We start from the raw sequence: 25864 nt of genomic DNA, 5'->3' as shown, positions 1-25864 counted from the left end.
AGTGCTTTAATTAATTCTGAGCTTAATATTTTTAAATTAAATGTTAAAATCAATCCATCAGTCCAGGTACACTAATCAAGTTTTTATGGTCTTCCTGTGTTTACTGTATACCTTTACAAGTGTTTTAAGATGTGTTGGATGTATTTTTTTTTGTTTTACTTGTATCTTGGTTTCAAGGCAGATTTTAAAAACCCCAGTTGCAACAAACAGCCCAGCCCCCATAAGCACATGACCTTTATCTCAACTAATATCACCCCTCTGACCAGGAGGAGCCATTGGTGGACAGAGATGGTCTGTCAAGGGGAAAACACCAATTACCTTGAACCAAAGGGGTGGGCTGTGGGCGGACTGTGGGCGGAGCAAAAGCTATAAAAGGAAGAAAAAGACACGTACTCATTCTCAGTTTCCCTTCCTCTCCAGCTTGCTAAGGCAGTGCTGGAGAAGCCTACCCCTTTCTAGGGGCTTTTAGAAATAGATTTCTTTTTGACCAGCCTAAACTGCAAGTTTATTTTTTTCTCTACCTGAGGTTCAGAGCTGTCTTAAGCCTAAAGTTCCTGAATCCCTGCGCTCCTGGGGCATATCTCTCGAGCCATCTGGATCCCAAATTTTTATATTTTGTTAGTTTTTTGCAATTTTTCAATTTTTTTTTCTGTTTTAATAAATTGTTTTAATTTCTACAAAGAGTTGTCTCATTCCTCACACATCCAACAGCACAAGTTATCAACTGCAGCACCTGTTTTCAAGAATATCATTGCTTTAGTGTTAATTTTGGTTGACCTTGTGCATTGTCAACTGTTATTAAATGGAATAGCGATGTTCTACCACAATTCACAAATATTGGGTAATGTGTTACTTCAAGGTAGGAGGAAGCTGAAGCAGGTTCATAGTCCTGTATGCACAGAGATATTCAAGATTGGAATGACAAAGGCTGGACAGACCACAGCACTCCAGACTACTACACCAACATGCATTTCTTGGATGCTAAAAGCAGTTGGTTGAGATTTTTTTTTTTTTTTTGGTTTAGCTGGCTAAAAATTGCAATGCCTTTTCCAGACACTCAGCTAAACCCTTGTCCAGTAAGTACTGGAGGCTGAGCATCAATTATTAATCAGAAGACTCCTATCTTCCTAGTTCTCTGTAGATGCATATTTGTGTGTGTGTGTGTATTATATACATAAAAAAGATGCAGAAGCAAATCTTTAAAGCCAATGCCTGGGTTTCGCTCAAGAGGCATAAAAGTGCCTCCAAGCCTATTGACTAAATTTAGTGTGCAATTCCAGCACTACATTGGGAGGATGGTGCTCTCATGTCAGTACAGAGCAGGAAAAAAAGCTACTCCAGAAGGAATGCAGAGCATTTAGACTGGTCCCCTACTTTGAACAGTCATCTGGCAGAGTGTCTTTCTTGACAGCGTAGCAGTGACGAGCAATTGCACCAACAGGATGGTAGTAACACATAGGAGCAGATATAAGCACAGTTATAAGTACATGTGATACAAATTACGTTTTCCAGGCATGGGCAGCAGTTCTTTAGAGTTTATCTTAATTCTGTTATTAAGCTGCAAAAGGAACACCCACCACTGCTGGGCGTTCAATGCACACATGTATTTGTACAGAGGATGAGGATACGTGGATGCAAACCTCCTGCTTTCCCTTTTCTGTGGCTACAGGACAGATCCCGGCCCTTGTGCATCAAGGAACAGAGAATTGCCTTTTCTAACCCAAAGCACAATAGCCATTTCTCTACCAAAATGCAACTAGATTATGTTGGGGTGGCAGGTCTGTAATGACCTAGAAATGAATGCTGTCAGCCTGGAAATGGGAACTATTTCCTTTTCAGGGAGAATGTGAATACAGCTCCCTCCTCTCCTGGCCAAGTGTTCCAGCCACTACATGATCCTATCTCAGATCTTTTGTTTAATTTTGCTTCAACTTAATCATTCTTTCATCCTTTGTTCACAGAGATCCAGTTTCAATAGTTGGGATAGATAGTACTCCTACCCAAATTACCTGGTAATGAGGAAGGGTGAGGAAAGAGCTGAAAGGAACTATTATGCTTCTTAGCTATATTCTTATGTAAAAGAACACTATTGCCTTCATCTATTGAAAATCGAAATTGTGAGTGCAAGTCCCTGATAAGTAGGAAAAAAAAAAACAACAAAACCAACCTGCATTATGTTCCTCTTTAAAAAAGACAAGAAAGAACAAGATGGTCAGCCTCAACCCAGTTCCTGAGAAGCTCAGGAAGCCCATCCTCTTGGAGTCCATTCCCAAGTATGTGACTAAGTGACCAGCTGACTCTGAAGGATCTAATAATGGTGAATAAGAACTAACCAGCCCTTTCTGAGGCCTTTGACACCCAGCCCCTGTAGCACTACCATTTAGGACCTGAGGGATTCTGACCTGGAGAAACAGATGACCATGTGGATTGGAGAGTGGCTCTGGGTGCCAGGCTGGCCACAGGCCACCCACGTACAAGACTTCCAAGTGATTTTGTGGAGATATGATAGTGACAGGTCCAAGACTAAAGTGCATCTCACCCTAGACAGATTTAGGACTAAGACCTGAAACATCAGTATCAGAGGAATGCTTTTGCCTGAATACTTCATGATAAGATTTCCACTATTTGCTTGGGAAATTATAAAATTTTTTATGTTAATGTTCCGATGTTATCCTAAGTCTGCACTATCTTTATTTACCATCAACCTCACTAATTTTACCCGTCAGAGAATGAAAGTATCTGAATTAAAAGATAATTATGCATGAAAATCAGTAACTCAAAAGTTACAAAAGTAGTTAAAATGACTACTCCGTGTTTAAGTAGACAATCACGCCTCAGGCCCACCCTTGCAAAACATTTATTTCTGGATGTGAATCACTGCCTGCCCAAAGTTCTACCCAAGACATGACAAGCTCACAAGGATTTGCAGCTCCGCTCCCCCTGAGCACAGTGCCGGCTCCGAGCTGGCTGGGACATGCGTGCACCCCGACCACGGGACCCACAAGGGCTGAGTCATGCACCAAACACCACAGAGGCAAACTGGAAACAGTGCCCCAAACTACACACAAAGCAAACAGGAGTTTGTGTACACACAGGATGGCTCCGATTTTGATGACTTCAAGGATCAGCCTCACGCTGCCTTCTTCATTGTGATCCATTATGTTGTCTCGTCCATCAGGATTGCCTGCTTTCACATCCAAATAACATCATAGTGAAACTGTTGAAATAATTGAAAAGCACATAGTAGTCTTTCCTAACACTTTGCAAAAGATGTGGCAAATCATTTGGAAAGCATAAAAGATTTTTCCTTAACCCACCCCCTCAGGTTTTTCATATGTTGGTGCAGACCTCTTAATGCTAGAACTTTTGTGCAGTCTTTTTACTAAAAGTTTCCTCTTTTCTTAGCCTTAACTGTCATTTAAGTAAGTACAAAACCATACCCAGAATCATGCATGACACAAATGTCCCATCATTTAAAATCAGGTGCCTCAGTGTGGCTCAGGTTAACCAGGAAGCTTCCCACAGCTTCAGACCACTGAAACTAAAAGTATAGAGGGGGGGTTTGTTGGTTTGGTTTTTTTTTTCAGATAGGGAATTTTGCTCTGTTTCATCTTCTTTTAGGCCTTATCTGTCAGTCTTGTAGCCTGCAAGGTTGCAGCCAATTAGATCGTGGCTTGTTTGCTATCTGTGTCAAACTAAGTTATACAAAACCACAAAAATAAGGTTTGGTTCTTATCCTGATACTGTCTCATTAACTACAACATTGCACAATTGTATCAGAAATATCTGACCCTTAGCTATAATAATTCACCAGGATGATGTCATCTGAGCTGTCACGTTAGGTATAGGAGCTATTACGCAAATAATCTCGATAACAAAATGCCTCCCTTGCTTTTGAAGGTTGACTTCAGGGTCTTAGCTTCTTGTGTACAGATGAAAGATCGCAGCCGAAGCGGCTGTGCCTCTTCATGACAACCTTGGGTTTTTAACCCTTTGAACTTATTTTTCAGATTCTTTTCTTTTTTTAAAGAAAAGGATTTATCACTGAAAGTGTTTATATGCTTTTGATTCCTAGTAGTAATTTGAGGGGGGGAGGTCAGTGCAAGGCCATTCCCAACCTTCACCTTTAGGTTGTACATTGAAATTTGTTTGAAAGGTCATACTTTGGACTTTGCAACATTTTGCCTAATTATACTGTAGGCCTGCCACGTTTTTTCCCAACTTCTGTTCCTCCCTCCCTTCCCCTCTCCTTCTTCCCTTTGTAATTCCAACAAGTATTTCATACTCCTGATGTTAGCTGTACGAGTGATATCCTGAAGGGAAAGTTAGCTCAGATGCAGTGCCCACCAGTTAGTTTTAGGGGGTTAATTATTTTGTGTCCTCTGTACCACGCTAAAATCAAATTATTGTCACCTGTTTTGTTGTAGGGTTTATGTATTAGCATGGAAAGGTTAAGTATTTTCATAGTTATTATCTATAACTCCATCGTGCGTACATTTAAATATCTGATTTTAGCAAACCATGCTGTTACTCCACCTGCTTCACTATATTCACTAGGATGTTGTGAAATCTGATAGGGCCTTTTCATCTAAATTGGGTTTTCATTTGTGTCTTGGTCATCAGAAAGGCACAAGCTGCACTTTCCCCTGCATCTCATCATTGTCCAATTTCCTTTTTTTTCTGCCTGGGTCACCTACCAGTCTAATGCTTGTGCCAAGACCTGCTTCTTAACGTGTTGAACCTGCAATTATTTCTTGTGGGCTTTTTTACATTTTTTTCTCTTTGTCAACCTCTGTTTTTTTCTCTAGCCTGCTCAGCAGACCAGAGCTGCAATCCCATCACTCCAACCATTATGTGTCTCTATCCCTTTACTGTTAAAAGAAAAAAAAAGAAAAAAAGAAAAAAGAAAATATTTTACAGTTCAAAGTCTCTTGAACTTGTACTAGCATTAGTTTTGGGAGTCTTGAGTTTCCACAACATTTCGAAATGGAAGGGTGGTGCAGCTGGGAAAAAAACAAGAACAGAGAAGATTATTTCCCTAAAGTGTAAGGTTAAAAAAACCCAACCAAGTCAGAAAACTTAAAAAAACCCAAAACAAAACAACCACACATTTTCTTACTACTAATCTTATTTCTGTTTCTCCCCCACTCCCAATTGCTCTGCGAATTTGTAATTCACTGCTTCCAAAGGTGCTTCAAACTTGTTCTACTGGTTTTCAGAAGCAGACAGACTTGTTTTTCTAAGCTCTTCAGTACACCAACTGAATTTATTTAATTTTTCATTTTGCTCCTGCAAAGAATCCCGGGACGCTCCTTGAAGGGCCCTAAATCACTCCGTTGTATGCTATGGATATATTCAGTGCGTACTCCACAATACTGTAATTACCTGGTGTATGAAACCATACAGAGCCATGCTCAAATGAAGGCACTATTTAGCAGCTGTAAAGACCTTGATCCTTGATGGAAAAGTGCCTTACCATAGCTAATGCAGCCAGCTCCGAGGGGAGCAAATTTTAATGGAAATCCTTCCCTTGCTCTGTCACAGACAAAATAAAGGAGGAGAGTGGTTGCTTTGTTGCCATGAGTGGAAGGGGCTTTACAAGGGCCTCGTAAAGGTGTCCTGGAGCAAGATCCATCCTGTTTTCTTCCATGTTAAAATTGTCCTGGAGGAAGTTCTAGCCTGGCTTCTTCCATATTAAGGTCCCCTGTTCCAAGGGTTTGTAGGGACCCACAAACTGTAAAGCTCAAGGGTCACTTTAATGTGTAAGGGAAGGATGGGGGATGCCCCTTGGAGCTCTCAGTGTCTTGGAAACACGACTTTTGGATCTGTATACCCCCAGAAGCAAGGCGGGGAAGGTAGAAAAGGTTCAGAATCGGTGCTACTATCTGGGCAGGCTGTCAGGGAAATTAATGGGAGTTCTGCCTGAAATGGGCCAGTTCAGGGCACAAAGGAGAAAAGGCAATGAGAAAAGCTCTGAGGTCTGTGCTTCGCTGGGAAAGAAGAGTCAAAAAAGGTTTTAGTGTGAGGAGCCGTGTCCGCCCCGGGGTAACGGAGGGCTCGCCTCCCGACAGGACCTTTTCCCCTCAAGTTTCGCTGCCGCCGAGCGCGGCCGGGACGGCGGCTCAGGCCCGCGGCGGGAGGCGCGGCCGCCCCCTGCAGGGCCGCGGCGGGAGGCGCCGGGGAGCGGGCGGGACGGAGGGCGGCCCCGGGGCCGGGACAAAGCCCGGGGCGGCGGCGAGGGGCACCGCCCGTCTCCCTCCGCCCCGCACTACTTCGCCCCAGATGTCCCCGCCGCCGGAGGGGAAGGGAGGCGGGCTGAGGCGGGGCCGGGGCGGCCGGAGCGGGGAGGGAGGGAGGTGCCGAGGAGGGAGAGCACCGAGCGGGCTGAGGCAGTCGCGGAGCGGGGTGGCCGTGGCCCTGGCACGGCGGCGCCCGGGGGCGGGAGCCCAGGGGCCGGGCGGAGGAAGAGGAGGGGCGCGGGCAGCGGCGAGAGGAGCCGTCTGGAGGAGCCGCCGCGCCGAGGCGGCGGCGGAGGTGAGCGAGCGGCGGCAGGAGGCCCCTGCCCGGGCGGGGCTGACACCGGCCCCGGGGCTGCGGGGTCCCCGCCGGGCGCGGAGCGGGTGCCCGGGTCCCCGTGCGGAGCCGGGTGTGTGCGCGGCGGAGGGCGGCGGGCGCAGGGCGAGTGGCGCCGCGCCGGGGGGCGAGAGGCAGAGGAAGGGCTGGGGCGCTCCCCAGCTGCTCGGGGGTTTTCCCGGAGGGAGGTGGTCGCGCTGCCAAGTGGCTCCCGAGCCGTGCCTGCGCGGAGGTGCCCGGGCTGGGAGGGCGCGGGGCTGAAGCGCAGCCCGGGCTCAGGCGGTGGCTCGGGGTGCGGGGGTGCCGCCGAGGGCACGGGGCGGTGGCGCGGGGTGTCACGCCGTGACCCCGGGCTGCCGGGCGCCGCTGCCGCGAACAAAGAAGCGTGCGGGGAGCAGCGCTGCCCTGCAACACAAACTCCCAAAAACGCCCGCAGCCGGCAGGAGGAAAATGGGGTGAGGAGAGGATTCGGTGATGAAGCTTCGCTAGGAGGAATGTTTCTGGGATGAAGGGATATGTTCAGTTCTCCTCGGGAGAAAATGCAAGACTTGCCGTGGTTTTGAGGCCACTGTCATATCTGCTCATTGTTTATTGTTGGGTTTTTTGCGTGTGGCTGATCACACCTCGTAACAACACATTTTCTTTAAAACGGCTCTTTTGATTAATTGAACAGTATTAGCAAAATAAGGAATACGAGCCCTTGACTTTGCTCTTTGTTGTCTGCGTTTGCAGCTGACTGAATTATGACTTGCATGTAGGGTTAAAAGTGCTGTCTCCTTTATTTCAGAGCTCTAGGGGAAGATGTTGTCTCTTCTGACATCTTGAGATTGAGATACCTGAGAACAGGTTCAGTAAGAATCCAAGTTCCTGAAGAAGACACTACGAATGTATTGAAATAAGAAGCTGTAAACATTTTTTTTCGCCCTGTCTCCTGTACTCCATAAGAAACCATAATGTGAAGCATTTCTCGGACACTCTCTCAGATGTATGAAGTCTGCAAAGCTTGCTGTCCAGACTGGCTGCTTTAGTCAGGGGTACTTGCCACGTTTGTGGTGTGTATATAGTACTCTGAAGAAAAATCACTTTTTTTATGAAATTCCCAGAAGAAACATTTTATTATGGACAGCTTTTTCTGTATGTATATCCAGAGAGATTAATGCCTAGAGTTGAAAGGCATTTAGTATACACTGCAAAGTTGGCTTTCCCTCAGTTTTTCCAGATGTATTGTCTCCCTTGTACACTGGGAACACACACAACTGCCTAAACCACAGATGCAGCCATGGAGCTGCATGAACTTGTGAGCCACACCAGAAGTCTTGCTGAGGGCTGGTACCAGCTACCACTGCACGATGTCAGCTGAGCTGTGATTGTGCCATGCTGATCCCAACACGGTGCACAGATGGAGTGACACCCTTGCTGCAGAGAAGAGGCTCTTGAGTTTTACGAGGAAGGGTGGCCAGTCGCCGTCACCTCTGTCGAGTTCTGTGCACAAGGTTGTCCTGTGCCAGATGAACGTGTGTCTCCCTGCTCCTGAGATGCTGAAGATGTGCTGCAGCTTATGACACATCCAAGAGAAGAAGCTTTATAAGATGGCTCAAACCAGCTTGCTGCAGGGAAAGCAGTTTTACTGTAGGGAGTGGGTTTTCCACAAGCTTCAGCACTGCCTCCAGGAGAAAGCTAGCTGCAGCAGTAGTGCTGCCAACAAACAGTCTCTTGTAGCGAATTCTGGGAATAACACCGGTGGTGTCTCTGGGAAAGGAGCTGCCTGGGGTGTATTGTTGGTAGGAGGCCCCGGTAGTGGGAAGACAGCTCTCTGCACTGAGTTACTGTGGCCAAGCTCACCTGCAAACCTGCAAAGAGGCTTACATCGCCAGGCTCTGGCCTTCCATTTCTGCAGGGCCCAGGACTCTGACACACTCTGTGTTGGAGGCTTTATTAGAGGTTTAGTCACACAAATATGCCGCAGTGGACTGATCCCGGGATATGAGGACAAACTAAGAGATCCTGCTATTCAAAGTCTGTTGCAGCCCGGGGAATGTGAGAGGAACCCTGCTGAAGCATTTAAAAGGTAAAAACAAATTAAAAAAAAAAAACCCTATTGAAAACAAAACCAAAATAAAACAAAAAAAATCTGCTGTTTAGGTCTTCCTTCCAGTGAGCCTAAGATGCAGATAGTTCAAAACATGTTTGTTTCATGGCTTGTTATCTCTGTCAGAGCTTACAGACTTACCATGGAAAAATCTAACTTTGTCGTTATAGCTGACATAAATAAATATTCACTTTAAAAACAAAGTTTATTATTAATAGTGAATTTATTTACATTTGTATATTAATACCCTCAGATGTAACTGGGTGTTTTGGAAAGACTTGAAAGTAACTGACTTCAGAGTGGAAAATACCTAGTCCATGGTCTCCATGTGCCCTAAAGGTAGGGCAGTTGTCCTTCACAGACCTGAAACAGACCTAATAGGACCCTTGGAAAAGCTTCCAATAACATGCTCTGTCTAAGAGGAGACTGGGCTAATGGATCTCTGGGTCTGATCCAGCACATCGGTTTTATGTTTGTCTAAAAATACGTGGTAGGAAAATGTCAATTAACTCCTTATGTTACTTCTGACAATATGCACAGATTATGTCAAATCTTTATTGCTACTTCTTTTGTAAGTACTTCAAAGTGTTGAGGGGATCAGAAATTGATCAAGAGGGTTCACCCTGCCCCTTAAGAGGTTTGTCAGCTATCTAAGCTGAATGGAAAAAAACCCAGATTTTTTGTATTAGTGTTCCCAAACAAACCATAGTCTCCTGAGTATGTCACTGATAATTCTGTTTCTGTAAGGATAAGGACATATGAAAGGATATATTGCATGTATATAACAGTGTATATCCATAGATCTACTTAGAACAATGTACAGTCTTGAGCACAGCCCGTGTGTCAGTGTGTGTCTATTGGTCTTTATTCCTTTGGGTCACAATGAAGGAAAATTCGTGAAGGACAAGGCTTGTCTTCATCAACACAGCTCCAGTTGATTGTGTTGCCAGTATAAAACTCCTCTGGAATATTGGTTAAACTGAAATTTTTTGGTACTCTGTAGTGGTGTAACTTTTTGTGGTACTTGAGGGTTTATTGCCTGATGTTTGCAGTATTAAAAAAAGCATCCTCTAATTTTTTTTTCCCTTGCTAAGACTGGGGAGATGAGTACTGAGGTTGAACTGTAGTGCTTGCTCTTATTGTCATGGTGGTGTAAAGGAGCCTTCCAGTTCTGATGGCTGTTATGTCCTTGCCTGCTGAATAAACAGGATGCATGTCTACGTTGCTCTCAGTGTAGTGTCTTAAAACAAACAGTCTAAACCGAGACTAGTTCTGGAATTCTTGTTTGCTGCTAAGTGAATATGCAACTTCTAACAGCTATTTGGGTCCTAATTTCAGAGGTATTAAGCCCTCTTAAATTCTAATGAATAAAAACTGGGTGCAATTAAGTGTCTATAAATGGAATAGCTGACTGGCCATCTAGCTTCAGGCAGTCTTTTAAAATCATGAAAGTGGATTAATCTGGTGAGTAAGAGCCTGTTTATGTTTAAAAGTCTATTACAGGGAAATCTTACTAATTTAGTACAGGCAAGTTCTCAGTAAGAGCTGGAATCCTTCCTCTGTTCTAAAATTGATTGCCTTACTGCACAGAACAGGAGCTAGGTAAATGTCTTTAGACAAAAATGCAACTGAAATATAAAACATAAGAGATACTGGTTAGTCAGACTCAGCTTTTTAGACTGATTTTTATGAGCACGGGGTTTAATGATAGGCTGTTCTGAGTATTTAGGTCAATACACAGCGTTCTTGGTTTTGTGTTGGAAAAATAAAATAGACACAACATCCGGTAATAGTCTTTTCCTTCTCAAATTTTGCAGCAATGATTGTGAACTATTACCACACTAAAAATTCTTACGAGGTAGTACAACAGCTTCAGTCAAGATTTTTCTTTTCACCCTTCGTGTATCCCCTTGCTCCCACTTACCCTGATCTCCTGCTCTCAAAAGCAGCTGTGGTGGACGGTCTTCATTCTCCTGTTTCAGATTTAAGGGAGATGAGGTGTTGGAGACAAGGTGCTATGCTGGGAATATAAGTTTTCAGCACTGTGGCAGGGGACCAGGAGGTGGCTGTTGACAGCAGCACCGCGAGCTTGTTCTGCTGGGTGATACAATCTTTGTCCACAAACAAAGAGGCACTTGGCAAGCCCCTTCCCACCATCAAACACCTCAGTCATTTGTTTAATTGAACCTGTGCTAATACATAAACCATGCAAGAAATGCTTTAACAAAATTATAATTTAGGATGTTCCATGGTTTCTGAGACGCCACGGAGCGCTTCAATCCTCTGCTCTGGTGTGTTTATGTCAAGGTAAAGTTGTTGTAATGTGAAATGAGTTCTAGGAAGACTTAACAGTCAGATGATTGCATCTCCCATTGTGTAAAGGCACTGAAGAAGCACAAAGTGCTTGTCTCAGTGCTCCATTGATTTTTGCCTTGTTTTAGTTTATTCGGTACAAGAGGGGAAAGATTTTTCTTTAAAGGCACTGTCAAATTTTTGCTCTGCTTTTCACAGCTGCTCCAGACCCAGCCATGTATTCATGGCCTAAAATGGAAAGACTTCTCTTCATAAGTGCTAAACAAGATGACACCACTCTATTTTTGTGCTAATTGTCCTGGAAATAGCGAGAAAGAAAAACTTCCTAATGTCTTGTAACATGCCAGTTTGTAAACAATATAAAGTTTGTTAGTTAAAATAGTGACATGTTTTCCTGAAGGATGTTTCTTAAATAGATTTTCAGCAGTCCTGATGGTCATAGTGATACATGTGCAACTGATGACCCTCAGAGTTTCTCATGCTATTTAAATGTCATATGCCTTTATAAGCTTTAAATGTCCTAAAAATTCGTTCAGGGGCAGATCTTGCAGTTTTGAAGAACATGAAGGGCTGAGTTAGACAAATGTATTTAACATTTTGCATTTGTTGTTGCACTGACAGCTGAGAGAAAGAACAGCTACTTACAGCACTTTTCTTATCAGGCACTCAGTGCTGGAGCAGAAAGCAGCCTTAAATGTGAGGGAGAGAGCTGATCCCTCACTCAAATTTTCAGTGAAAGTAAAGCAGAAGGGAAGGCAAAGATGTTACAGACACCAGAAGTTAAGAAAAAATGATGTGATAGACAGAGAATTTAATTCAAAAGCTCTATTAGGCTCTTCTTCCCTGTTCATAAAGAAGAGTTAAAGTTGGAATAACCCAAATTTTGCAATGCTGTCTCCAGGGTTGTTTTGGTTTTGCTGCAGCAAGTTTATGCTTCCAGTGATTTGGTAGGAATACGGGCAGATACCACTTATCCAAGGCCATGAGGGCATGGAGGAACTGATACAAACTGTGGACAATGCTGAAATTTGTGTAAACTAAGCTGTAGAAAGGCATTTCCCTTATGTTCCTGGTTTATGTCTTTCAGACAGAGGAGATGACATTAAGCACCTTCAGACAGTAGGGAAAGGCATATAATTCCCATGTGTTGTGCTGCAGTTGGGATTACTGGTGGGAGGCAGAGCTTGCTTCATTTGCAGCCATTGCTCTTGAGTTTGAAAGATACCCAAGACCAAAGCTCCTGGGATAGAGAATTTAGAGGTGGAACATGTTAAATAACACCATGTTTTTAAACTTGCACCAAACTCACCTTTGGTGTGTGTTGGTCTAGTACAAACCTAAAGCAAATGTTGAATTTTGCTTGGGTGTGTTGCTGCAATTAATAAATCACCAAAAAAAAAAAGGTGAATTTCCACATCTCCCAGCAGCCTGGTGCAGATGGAGCTGCTTTGCTCTCACTCACAGATGAAGTTTCATTCTTTCTGAGTGTCTTTTCAGGGAACTTCAAATCTTTTAAGACCTTTCACATCCTTATGTCTCATGTATTGACTTTGGGTCAGTGATGTCCAAGTGTTTTTTGCTTGTGAAGTATCCTAAAATTCTATTACGGAAGTATTTCTCATACAACTACTTTATTGTGAGAGGGTCTGATCTAAGTGATTTTTATCAGGAAAAAGAACGAAGCTGTGAATTCAGCTGTGAATTCAGATTTCCACTTAGAGACCCAAAACCCCAGAAATTTAAAAGAAATAAAGCCACAAAACAAAACCAGAAAGAGCTGCTGAAGAAATTTGTGACTCTCTAAGAACTTAATGGAAGTTTTCTCAAGCTGATGTTACATCCTCTTTACCAAAAATGAATATAGGGAAGCTGTACCCCAGAGCTTAAGTATCCTTTTTTTTTCAGAAAGGACACCACATTCTATGCATGCTGATGCTAAATTCAGTGCAGTGGTTCCTTTTGCAGATTCCCAGATTGTCACAGCTTTTCTTCTGTTTCTAACTCCTGATCTCTGCGTGCTCAACAGATTTTACCTTGTCATTTAATGTGACCAATAATGTTAAATGATGTAAAAAGCCAAACAGTTTTATAGTTCTCTAGAATATGCAAATATCTGTAGACTTGGCTGTAAGAGGTGTGAGAGGTCATGTAAGGTTCTCTGCTGACTGCAAGTTTGAAGCAGGGGTTTACATTGATTAAATTTGAAAGCCTTGTATGAGTGATGTGAGTCACTCCTTTGGACAGCGTTAAAGTGCAGCAGTTCTTGTGCCAGTAGCTGATCTGTGTAAAGTTCCTTCTGCCTGCTTGGAGAACTCCAAAGGATTGAGCCTCTGGTGTTGTGTCTTTGGCAATATAATGGAAACCTAGTAATATAAAGGGCAAATATAAAGGGCAGAATTCAGAGGAAAAACTTCTGAGCGTCAGCCAATGCTAACAAGCATTTCCTCTCCCCCAGCCCTTCACCTGTATTGACTTTCCGTGTTATTAAGTTATTATTTTATCTTTTTCTTCCCTTTTGCCTCAAGAGTCATGTATCATCAGAAAGTTGCAAGTTGTAGGTGACAGAGTTTTTACTCCTATCTAAGTGATGCAGGGTAACAAGTGTTATTTCAAGTTCTGGATTCTTTGTCTGACAATGTAGAAAAACAGTGGTTTGTTCAGCAGACATACTGTGACTTTTGTCCAGGAACTTTCAATCTGCAGTACTGTAATGCATTTTTCTTGCTTAGACGAAGGAAAGGATTTAGACATTGAGTTGTAAACGATAACAGATGAAGTGTGAAGAAGCTGTTCATTTTTAGAACTCCTTGTACCATCTTTGAAGTCAGTAATATAATAAAAATTATAATGGATTGTGTAGGCTTTATTGAACAATTAACTAGTGAGCTTTTTGCTGGTTTGGAGTACCTTATTGTTAATTGCAAAAATTTGAGTGCATTTTGGAGTAAATTTAAGATGAATTAAGAGTATCCTGACTTTGATGGGTTTTGATATTGCACCCTACAAACTTAGGAGTTTCCCTTGCTAGTGAATTAACCACAGTATGTGATTCTGCTGCAGTTTGCAACACCAGGTTCTGGGACTGCTGTGAAAAGGTGACAGTGAGAGGCAGCACATTGGAGACAGTTACAGATACCTGTGCTTGGGCTACTGGAAACCCAAAAGCTGCTGGGATTTCTATCAATTCACTCTAAAAGATATTACTAATTCAGTATTAATCTTTTATAGATAATAAATGACTCGGTTTTTCTCACCCAGGTCTCAGACTGCCTGGGAATGATCTACATCTCTTTCTCTAATCTACTTAATTCTGGAAGGGGCTGCTACAGAGCCTCTCCCTCTGCTTCCAGAGCTCCAGTACAGTCTTGGGAGCTGTTGCTCTCCAGGGGTTGCAGGGAAGGTGTGAAGATACAGATTTTGTCAGTCTCTCTTAATTTTGTAGGGCTATAAATGGTAGAAACTAACTGTATCCTTTTTCATGCAAAGAAGGACCTGAATGCATGATAAATTAATTTACAAGACCCTTTAAAGAAGAAAGTTTTTAAACCTCCAGTATGTTTATTTGTTTACCAAGTGTAAAGTTCAAATGTGCAATAGACTGATTTGAACCTCGAGAAGGTGGGAAGGGGAGCTCAGAAAAATCAAGTCCAGCATCTCCTTCACCAGACAGAAAAAACTGAAGATGCTGGCTTCATCTGCTCTTATGCTTCACAGTTCTTGTAGAAAAAAAAGCTGTATGTTATCCTGAGTTGGTTTTTCTTGCTATAATCTAAGATTTTACTACTTAAGGTGTTCTCCAGAGACATGGAGAAGAGATTCTCTCTTTCCTTTTTGGGACAGCCTTTTACGTATTTGGAAACAGCTTTATTCTCTTTCATCTCTACTTGAAATTAAATAATTCCAGCTTGTTAGTCTGTCCTCAGAGGTCATACCTAAGAATGAATGTGGCATTAAAAAATCCCTTAGCTAAATAAAAGCTTTCAGTGTCTAAAGGGAATTTTTCTTACCAATGTTTTAGATGTGTAAATAAGCAGCATTCTACTTCTGTGCTTTCCCAGATTTTTGTCCATTCCTACATCTTTCACTTATGCTTGACTAGAATTCTGAAGTTAGTTGGACCCTAGCCCAGAAGAGCTTGATCTGTTAGAAGATTGAGCTCTCCTTCTAGTAGGAGTTTTCAGTTAAAAACGATCTCATTACAGTTAAAAACGATCTCATTACAGTTAAAATCAAGTTGTTTTGTTTATTTATGATGTACTTAATGCTCAGAAATGATGGAGCAAGATACCAACTGAAAATCATAGCAATTTATGGGTGAGATGAGAAACTATTTTTGTTAGAGCATGCACAAGAGGTTAAAAAGAATCTGCCAACTCAGCCTGTCTTTCCAGCTCAGTGAAAGAAATTCTGAACTGAAATCCACTGAACTGAAAGTGGAGTTGCAGAAGGTAAATTTGCTCTTGTGAGAGCGTCTTGACTCTGCTGGAGCTTTTTGAGTATTTACATGTAACTGGGGCTTTAGACTTGTAACTGATGCTGGGTTTCATAGGAAACTCTGTGTTCTGGCGTTCTCCAGACCATTAGAAAGTTGAGCATGGCCTGAAGCTTAAGTACTTTGTGGCATGTTTCTCTTTAGGCTTTTCCCTTAAATCTGTGGAGTTAACGGGTCACATAGCAGCAGTGAGTGTTTCTGCAAGAGCAAGCTGTATGTTCCTCTTTCATTGTATGGAAGCACAGCCTACAGACTGAACATAATACCGTTTAAGGTTTTAACCTTTTCAGATTAAATTACCATAAGAAAGTTTCCCCAAGGCATTTTAATAATGACAACTTACATAGACCTTTTTGTCTTCTATTTCTATAGGCATTAACATTTTGGCTTTAATCAGTGTGGCTCAGACTTAAACCTTGCAGGTTTTCCTATAAGCTGTTTAGTTAGATGGACCTTCATAGCAATTCTTACTTGTTAATTATTTCCCTTCCCTTCAGTTTTCTATGCACATGTTCATAGCTTGTGCCAGGGTTTAAGTTTCTTTTCCTTTCTTCTTTTTCAATGAAAAAATGAAAAGGATTTGGTGGATTGTGAAGTAGAAAGGACTTAGTGTGTCTTGTATACTGGGAGAAGATAGTATTGAAATAGCACCTCCTGAAAGCAATGACTTGAAGAGATTTCAGTTTCTTGCTCGTGATGATACATGCAATACACTTGGAAGGGTGAGAAATCCTCTGTCTTTGTCCAGGAGCAGGAGTGTTTTCAATAGCTAATGCAAAGACACTTTGTGATTGAAGAATGACTGCTGGAAAAGAAATAATCAGGCAAAAAAGGCAAGAAAATAATTACATTGACCCAAGGGTTGAGTTGTACAGAGGTGTTCAAAGGTATTGCAGAGGAGGTGCTGGAAAGAATGGAGGTGGGAAGGTTCCTGGTCTGCTTGTTGGCATCAAGATGTGATAAGATAGCATGAAAAAATAACTGAAAATGAGATCATGATAAGAAGGCAACTGGGGAAATTTACATAATGAAGTAAAAGGGGCAAACCAATTGCAATCAAGAGTCACATGTTTGTAGATACCTTCACACAAAGTGAGGACCAAAAACTCTTGCAGGTAAAAGGCCATCAGACTTTCGGGCTCAGTTGTGGATGCTGCTGTTTAAATTGATGGGAGTGAGAGGAAGGATGGAATAAAGGATCATATGTGAATGGACTTTAGGTCCACAGACCACCAGTGTCTTTTCCTTGGGTTTTTTTCTTTGTCACGTCCTAGTGTGAGTTGGTAATACTGGTGCTTGTGTGAGGGAGGGGAGGTGGGCGCCAGATTGTGCATAGATGCAAATTGTGTGCTAGAGATCTGTGATACCTTAGACCATGAGAGAAGGAAGAGGCCATGGCAGCACCTTATTTAAGGTTATTTGCAGCATCATGGAGTTGTCTGGAAGAAAGAGAAAACTGTTCAGGAGTTCTAAATGGGTTAAGGAAAATACCAGCCATGTAGAGATGACAGTAACAGGCAGGTAGGAATGAACCTCAGGAGGAAAAGCTGTTGAGAATGGGATTACAGCATGATCTCCATCTTAGAGCAGTTAATTAACAAATCTTGGTTTAACTACATCAGCTCTCCTGCAGCAATAGTGAGCATGCTACACTAAGCTGTCCATCCTTTTTCTACACTTTAGTGAAGTAAAGTTCAACAGGACATTAGAAAAAAAGTTCTGTTTGTAGGTAAAGTGCAGCTGATCTGTGTTAAGTGAAATTGTGTCCTATATGATTTTGGATTATCAAAATTTAACAGTCTAGCAGATGGATACTTCAGCAGTTAACAGCACAACACCAAATCATTCTGTGTTTCTATACTTTTTTCATTAGTACTTTCTTATATTTTAACTTGTGGTTAGGTTTTTATCCACAGTAAACAATTTGTGTATGAGTTATTGGAGAGGAGGAAGAGGAAGATGTAGTTTCTCTCACTGGTTCTGTTGTAGCTAAGGCTAATAAAAATGAAGCTACAAAATCAGTTCCAAAGCTAAATGCATCAGTGCTGTAAGATTATAGAATCAGGTCTACATGGTGCTAACCTAAGTGGTTTTCTTGAGAGTAAATTGTCGAGAAAATACAGAAAGCATCAATTGGAGATTCCAGGCAAAACAGGGAAACTGTATCTGCTTGGGGCTGGGGGTGAAGAAAACAAAACCACAAGATAACTGATAAGGCCCCAAAGTGATGCATGAGGAACATATGCTGTGAATTGTACTTTGGGGAGTATGGGAGAATAATTTTGAATGGGACACATGAAAGCTGCTCCATCTGTTGCCTCTTCAACTAAGACAGTGCAGTAAACATTAGGGTAGTCCGTTTTACCAAGATGGAAAATAAGATGCATAAAGATATGTGGTAACACAAACATAGTAGGAAAGCTGTCTTAAGAGTGCTTGCCTAGGAAGGCAAATTCTTCACAGCTTTTCATCTGGTATTTGTGCAGAGGATTTTCTCAAAATGAGGTTGGACAATATAATCCTGCAATCAGTTTAGCAGTGGAAGTGTGGGGTGCTTTATGATGGTGGGCAAGACATGACATAGGAGGTGTGGAGCAACTTGATTAGGGAATTACCAAGATTGTAAAATGTCTGTTGTTGTTTAGCCTGGTTCTTCCAGGCTGGCAGTTTGAGAACCCCCTGTTCTGAAGGAGCCTCTTACTGCTGAAACAGCGACTGCAGCTCCTCTTCTTCCTGCTTCCCAATCAGTAACGTTGGGTTTTTTTCCCTTTGGAAGGCATAGGAAAATCTAATTAATTTGGGGATTGTCAGACTGAACTGCAGTAATAATGGTGACTCTTTTATTGTGTGTATTAATCTACTGTATTCTGTTTTATGGTCATGGAATAATAGAGCATAGTAAACTAGCATATAGCCTGACAACAGCCACACAATTGAATTTATTCAGTGCAGTTTTCTACCTGTCTCATCTGGGAGTTTTTAGTTTTCTTCTTGTGCTTAGCATTTCTTTCATGCCAGCAAATACAGTCATATACCTGTAAAGAAATATCTGTTACTTCAGCTGTGTTTATGCACTGCATAAATAAAAACAGAAAAAAAGAAAGGGGTTTTTGTCTATCTCCAAAATGTAGAATAATACCTGCAAATTCAAATGCCTGTAAAGCTACAAGAATTGCAACTCTGTTGTGTACTGTGTCTAGATAACACTGCTTATTGAAGTTACATTTTTGTAAGGAAAGCTGGAAAGACTATATATATATATAAAATATATCTCCTTTGCCTGTGCCTTTGGTTTCATAAATGATTTAAAACTAACCTTGTAATTTTAATACATTCTGGTGCATATATCAACTTGTTTGTTTTTTTATTGTGGTGCCCCACTCTTACATGTTGCATTTCAACCACAGGCTTTTGAATATTTGCAAAGTAAGTTATTAGCCAAACTTTACTTGTATGGAAAATAAGGTGCGGTATAAGCAATTCTCTCATTTCTACTAATGATAGCTTTCAGTGAGTCTGATTTGATGCTTTCATCTCATGGATTTGATGCAAAGTATACTTTCTTTGACACCACCTACTTTTTTTTAAAAAAAAGAGAGGGCTTTGCAGAAAAAAATACCATTGAGAACTTAATTGATGCTTAATAGAAAGAAAAACATTGATTTTTGACCCTAACTAAAGAGCTTTAAAGCAAAACCTGGTGGATGATGAATTCCAGGAGTAGATATAAGTAACAGCCACTTAGACAACAGCTCAAAAACCAGGGATGGAGGAGGAGGGGAAATAGGCTTAGTCATGTAGGTCATGGGACAGACAAGAAGGTAAGCCAGGAAATAATCAAATGCCTTAGGTGTCTTCATACTAATGGAAAAAAGGTAAGGGGTGAACAAGCAGAACTGGAAATTTTAGTGTACAGTCGAGATAGAGTTCAGTGTTCTAAAAGATCTGTCAGGATAACTTGTATAACTGGTATGTGTTAAAAAAGTAGCTTGTTTTGTACATAATATGCTTGCTTGTAGTAGTTCTAGAATAAAGTAAAGAAATTAAAGGCACTGGAAAATCTGATTAAAATACATATACCATGTGTGCTGATAGCTCTGCATGTGGGATTTCTGCTTCAGGGTTTGTTGGTAAGCCTGATCTTTCATGGACTGTAAAACCAACTACCTATCAGACCATCTTGTGAGGCTAAGAGTTTACCTGCTTGGTCCAAGTAGAGTTCTTGGTAAGGAAGACAGATTCCCACACCTCAGAACCGTGTCTTCTGTAAAATTGTAAGTGCTTTACTCTACTGAATCAGCAAGCTCAAGTAAGCCAAGCTGCTTTAAGATAACAAGTGGCATCATCCATGGCATAGAATTTGGATGATAATGTCTGCACAGTTAAAAATTTGAATAACAAATAGGAGATAAACATCATCTGGGAAGGCATGATACAAGCAAGAGTCTGGCACTGACCATACTTCTGATGTCAAAGAGGAGATAATAGCTAGTGGGGAGACATAAATTAGCTTCAGTCAGATTGGAAAAAATCAGCTGAGGATATTAAAGAAATCTTTTGGTGATAGTGACTATGAAATGATCCTAAATGCATGTGTTGGGTTAATGGCTGGACTCAAAGGCCTTTTCCACCCTAAATGATTTCATGATTCTTTGCTTAGGAAGGAAAGAGAAAGAAAGACAGACTGAAAGATGGAGATGTTGCTGACCTCAGATGATCTGTGAGTAAGATCTGATGAAGAGGAGTATAATGAAAAATGAAGGAATTGGCTGGAAAGAGCACTGAGGTCTCAAAGCGCTGTATTAAGTGTCCAGTTCAGTGAAACTAAGCTCCTCATCGCTCGTGTGTTAAACACTAGGAGGAAGGTGGCAGAAAGAAAGTAGAGCAGCCACTTAAGGTGAAAGTGAAAGAGTAATGTAAAAATGAGGTCAAGACTGCGAGTTCAAGGTGCGTTGATCAAGTTTCCTGTGAGGTGTGTTTTACAAGAAATAACTCCTTACATACGTTAGCAGAAAGAAGACAGTATCCACCAAGTCCTGGTCTGCTGTTCCTTGGGGAAAAAAACCTGATAGCAGCAGGAAAGCTAAAATGTCAGTGCTCATGTATGTTGCCCTTTCTTAAAAAAGTCATTTTGCAGTCAGCCAACATAATAAAACTAGTGAGAAAGAGGTAAGATCAAAGAAAAACATAGCCCAGACCAAAAACCCCAAACAGATACCCAATACAAAATAGGTGAGATGTTTTCAAACTGTTACCTATTGTCTTCAAAGGACAGGTTATCTTTATCAGGCTTGCTGAAAATTCAGAGTTGAAAGAAAATTTTTTTTATTTAGTCCCTTGATTTAAGAAGGGATAAAAAAGGCATGGGGAATTAGAAGCCTGTCAGTCAAAATGAAAAATGCCAGAAGAAATAATCAGACAAACTATTTGCAAGTAGCTGGGAGATAACAGAGGTGAAAAACAACTAACATAGTATGACATTGTTTGGTTTTGATAAAGTTCATCTAACTTCTGTTTAGAAGAGTCACAGGACGTGTGGATAAGGGATAACTATAAATGCCATCTTGACTGCAGGAAGGCTTTGCTTGCATGAGACTGGTGCAGACAGGCCATGTGCAAGGCAGAATTTGCTACATGGAATAAGAGAGTAGTAACTGTACTTAAATATCAGTACTTCACTTTCACACTGACACAGCACATCATGTTGGTTTCATAGGGGTCTATCCTGTATTTTTCTTCTTTTCAACCTGTTCCTTAATGCTATCAGCTGACTGGAGGGAAGTGGTTATAAATTTTGGGTACTGCTGGCTTCCTTGTAATGACCTTGGTGTTATCTGTGGGACAGAAGTTATAGAGCAGGAAGTACAAGGTTTGAATTGCAGGAAAGCAGGTAAAGGTTAGACACATGAAGGGAAGGAGAAAACTTCCCGTTTTCAAGAATATTGAAGCACTGTAGTGGATTGCTTAGGGAGACAGTATTGATTGGTGCAAATCTTCAGGAATGCCTTGGCTTCTATCTCAGGGATGACAGATGTAGAGCTGTAGGTGAGGAAGAGGACTAGGTGACCTCTCCATCACTATAAAACAGAATTATGAGAGTTGGTGTAGGATCCATTGCCCTTTTTTATATTACATGTTTGGGGAAAATGTTTGCGTGTCTTCTGTACTCTTCCCCACTTTGCCTTCGGGGACACAGATTCTTTTATGTCAGATTGGGAGTAATTTAGAATATATTGTATATGTTAGCACATATAGCAAGTATATTCCATTTAAAATACAGTCATCCTGCTCCTGGTAGCAGTTGTGAATGGTTTTCAGCCACAGTTGTCTGTCCTTTACAATAGCTAAGTTGTTTGCAAACTGTTGTGGGCAGTCCACTATTACACCAAAATATTTGCTCTTAAGGCTTCTCTTTTCCGAGGGTTCAAGTAAATCCACAAATAGATCCACTGGCAGTGCTTTGTAGCCAAAAATCACTTCTGTATTAGTGTGAGACAGTAGGAGGTCTCTAATCAATACCCAGGGTCCAGGCCTGTTTCTGTGGCACCAGTGGCTCGGGTTCCACCATAAACTCGGCTTTTGTCTGGCCTGATGCCCTAGAGCTGGCTTTTGTGCTCTCCTGGTGGGGCTGCAAGTCTGCCTTACAATTGTAGATAAAATCCAGGTTGCTACAAGACATTGCAAAATCAGGTATTGAGTTGCACAAGACTTGCCTGCTGTTTCTAATTCACCACTTCTGAAAAGGCCAGACCCTTGATTTACATCTGTGTGCTTCACCTAGAGCTTTCCCAATAGGTGTTTCTCAGAGTGGGTTTTGTTTTTTTTTTTCTTTTCTGCTTTCTGCCCCTTCTTTCATAAGATTAACCATGGTTGGGTAAAATTGTTAGAGCCAGTTTGTTTATTGCTATGCAAATAAATAATTTACTAGAAACAATAATCGGTATTATAGTGTTGCCCAGGAGTGTGTCTTAATTCCAGTGTTACACTTAGAAAGTCATAACCAGCTGCAGTGCACTTTATCTTGTTGAGAAAGTACAGAACAAGCACCTCGATGACCAGATCAGATCTGTTGGTATGTGCATAGGTGTGCACACATCCAACTGGGTCACTTCACTTTTGCCCTGTGGGTTATATTTTGCAGCTTTTTAAAGTGTGGAACTGTTCCATGCTTCACAGCCCTCGTCTTTCATAAATATTCCCAGTTAGTTAAGGGTCCCGTGTGTCTGTTTTTCAGGATGTTATTACCACTATGAGCAGCTAGGCAATTAGTAAGAAGGAAAGGCCTGTATTCCACACGTATATAGTGCCAAGAATTGGGGTGGTAATATACAGAAAGCAGCTATTGATTTGATCATTAATTTGCCCTTTAATCATTAGCCAGAATGCATTATAAGGCAGGTAAATAAACTGTTTACTGTAAGTCATCCATAAGACGTAAATGCCTTGTCACAGGACAAAATAAAGCTCACTCCTCTACAAACAGTGCTACAAGCAATTTGTAAAGATGCTCTGGTTTTTCTTTCTGTGTGAATACAGCTGCTAAAAGTACTTGGAAAGAGGGCAATATTTCATCAGCTGAACAGCAGGCGTTGTCAACTTTATTAGAAGTTAAATTCACCTTTTCTTTTTTTGTTGTGACCTGTGCCCCAAATGCAGTTTGGAAAACAAAAGAGAAAAATGCAGCTATTGGTGTAAGTATGTCTTTGCTGAAGCTTCTAGCAGTCTTTAACAGCTTTATCTTCACTGGCTCCATGCTTTTAAATGCAAATTGGGAACTGGGGGTGGTGGGGACAGACAGCTTTAATAGATTATACTCCCTGCTAACCAACCTGTGGATTATTACAATATACAAATGAACATGTGTCTGTAAGCATATGAGGAACAAAGTCTGGAGTTTGCTGTCACTTGTGAGAATTTTTCAAATAGAGATGATTAAAAATATCTGGAGTTTAGCATTTTGTTTTCTCTTCTTAGACATTTAGAAGCTCTTACGTTTACTCCATGAGCAGTGGAAGTAGTGAAAACGCTATTGTTTAGATTTGTGCCCTTGGGTACCTGTGTCCTTAGGTATCCTGCAATGGCCTGAGCTCCCCTCTGTAGTGTCTGTACAACATAATTCCTACCCCTTTCCCTGGTATGCAGCTCCTCCAGCTCTTAACTGCCCTACAGAACCTTCTCCTTCCCTGCCTGTTCCCCAGCAGTGGGCTGGGGACAGCAGAGCTTCTGCTACACCTGATTTAGAGCTGGAAGAGGCAGCAGCATCAGGTTTCCACTTAGTGATTAGGATTGTTGCTAGGTCTCAGTGTGTGATTTTTAGGCAAAAATCCCGCTGCTTCTTATGTTGCTGGCAAAAATTACTACAACATTATGTAAATATAGTTGGCTTATTTACAGTCTCACTGTGCACTTCATTTTCCGTATTTGCCAATACAACATAAATGGAAATAAGTGTCTTAAAAATTACATTGTAAAGGGCTATGATATATCATGTTGTGAACCTCATATAAGAAGGAGGATGCTTGTTTGCTTTTCTGAAAATTGAGATGAGTGCTTGGAGAATTATTTTGTTATACACTAGGTATCGTTAAACTCTTTGTATATAAATACATATACACAAAGACATCAATCCTATATATATATATATAGGCATATTCCTGATCAACATGCAGGGTTTAGGAATGTGACAAATAGGTGGTGAATTTCCTCAAGGAATCTGGTGTAGAAACGTGGGAAAAAGAAAGAGGAGACTATGTGTGGAATAATGATGTTGTCTTCTTTTCTACAAACTTTTCTTTGGAAAGAACAGAGGTTGCAAGTTCTTGATGCAGACCTCTGGGATGGTGCTTCTTGGGAATACAGGTTCCTGGAAATACTGAGATATAATCTCATGGAAGAAGGTGTCTCAAAAAGGAGTTTGTTACAGCATTGTTACACTGTTTAGAAAAAGAAAGGTAGGAGCTCAGTAGTAGTAGTAAAGCAGATTTCCAAATATGTCATTTCTGTCATGAGATTTGAAGTGTGTCATGCTTTGCTAAAAGTAGCAGCTCTTGGAGTCTGACAAGTCAGGGGTAGTGGTTGTGTTTTTCTTAGGGTTTTTTTTCGCCTGCTGCTTCTGGCCTGCTTAGGAGATGATTTTTATACACTTGTTCTGTGTGTTTGTCAGTAGTGAATGCTGGCAGCTGGGTAGAGAAACGGAAGCCCTTTTAGGAATAAGCTATGCTCCCAGTTTCAATGGGGACATAGTTGAATTTTTACACCCCAGAGACAGTCAAATACGAGGAACACATTAGGATTTCTGTTGCCCCTAGTGGGGCAGCAGAATGAGTGGCTACTCATTAATTGCTATTTAGCATGTATATGCTTGCTTTATCTTTTTTTTTTTTCTTTTTTAAATAAGTATGTGCACTCCACTGTGACTCTTTGTGGACAACGCCGCTGTCTTTCTACTCTGTTCTGTTGTGTCTTTGTGTTTTTGTGGATCCAATCTAAAAATCTCAACGACAACCATAAGCAGAACTTCAGCATAGCCTGTATGTATTCCTTCCATGTGTGGAAAATCATGTTTGCATGGGTTCAGTCAAGTCAGTAGCAATCCTGAAGAATTCTGTGGGATGGCTCATTGTTCTGAGGAATTCTTTTTTGCTGCAGAGCATGTAAAACATCTTTGCTCTGCATAAGTAAGTCATTAGATTGCCATTAAAATGAATTCCATCATTTAAAATACCTAATTGTGCTGTTTTCTCTGGAGATTTTCTATTTTTACTGACTAGTTAACTGTTGTTTTTAATGATAACCACTTTTATATCTGTATTAAATATAAAAGTTGTAAAGATAAAGCTGTTACCCTTTCAGAAGGTAAAGAAAATCAACTTCCAATTTTCTGAGAGGCACTCTGCACATTAAGCAATCTCTTAAAACAACCGTAGATGAATCACCCTTGAGGGAAGTGCTTTAAAAACATTGTTAATTCCATGTTGATTTATGTTATTTTCCTATGTAATCAAGAAATGGTAGGAGAGTGGAATTACTAAGTCATGTTATGGAGTAAACACAGACTCCTAGGATGGTGTAGGTTGGACAAGACCTTTGAGATTATCGACCCAGCATTGCAGAGTCCACCACTAAACCATGTCTTGGGAGAAGAGGTTGACTTAGTGAGGGTTCACTTGGTGCCCCCATCCAGATCAACAAAGATACTAGAGATGACTGGCCCCAATACTGAGCCCAGGGAATACCACTTGTGACCTGCCACCAGCTGGATTTTAACTCCCTTCCCCACCTCTCTTTAGATTGGACCACCCAGCCAGTTTGTCCAGGAGGGTGATGTGGGAAACACTGGCAGAGGCTTTACTAAAGTCTGGGTAAACAACAACCACAGCCTTCCCCTCATCCACTGC

The 25864-nt window shown here is 41.4% G+C and overlaps 1 protein-coding gene across 4 annotated transcripts in view; it reads left to right on the top strand.

Moving 5' to 3' along the window:
• The window catches only part of ANKRD50 (ankyrin repeat domain containing 50), a 62860-nt gene that overhangs the window by 16707 nt on the left and 20289 nt on the right, over window positions 1-25864 (top strand). For 2 of the 4 annotated variants that reach the window (XM_069012632.1, XM_069012635.1), the window contains exons 1-2: window positions 6263-6534; window positions 7361-8641. In XM_069012632.1, the coding sequence (XP_068868733.1) occupies window positions 8163-8641 (479 nt within the window). In that variant the 5' untranslated portion in view covers window positions 6263-6534; window positions 7361-8162. The other 2 variants (XM_069012633.1, XM_069012634.1) reach the window with 2 other exon arrangements.

The sequence above is a fragment of the Aphelocoma coerulescens genome, chromosome 4 (assembly GCF_041296385.1).
Source record: "Aphelocoma coerulescens isolate FSJ_1873_10779 chromosome 4, UR_Acoe_1.0, whole genome shotgun sequence".
Classification (NCBI taxonomy): domain Eukaryota; kingdom Metazoa; phylum Chordata; class Aves; order Passeriformes; family Corvidae; genus Aphelocoma; species Aphelocoma coerulescens.
Note: the sequence above shows the minus strand (reverse complement) of the source record. Positions and strands in the feature narration are given on the sequence as shown.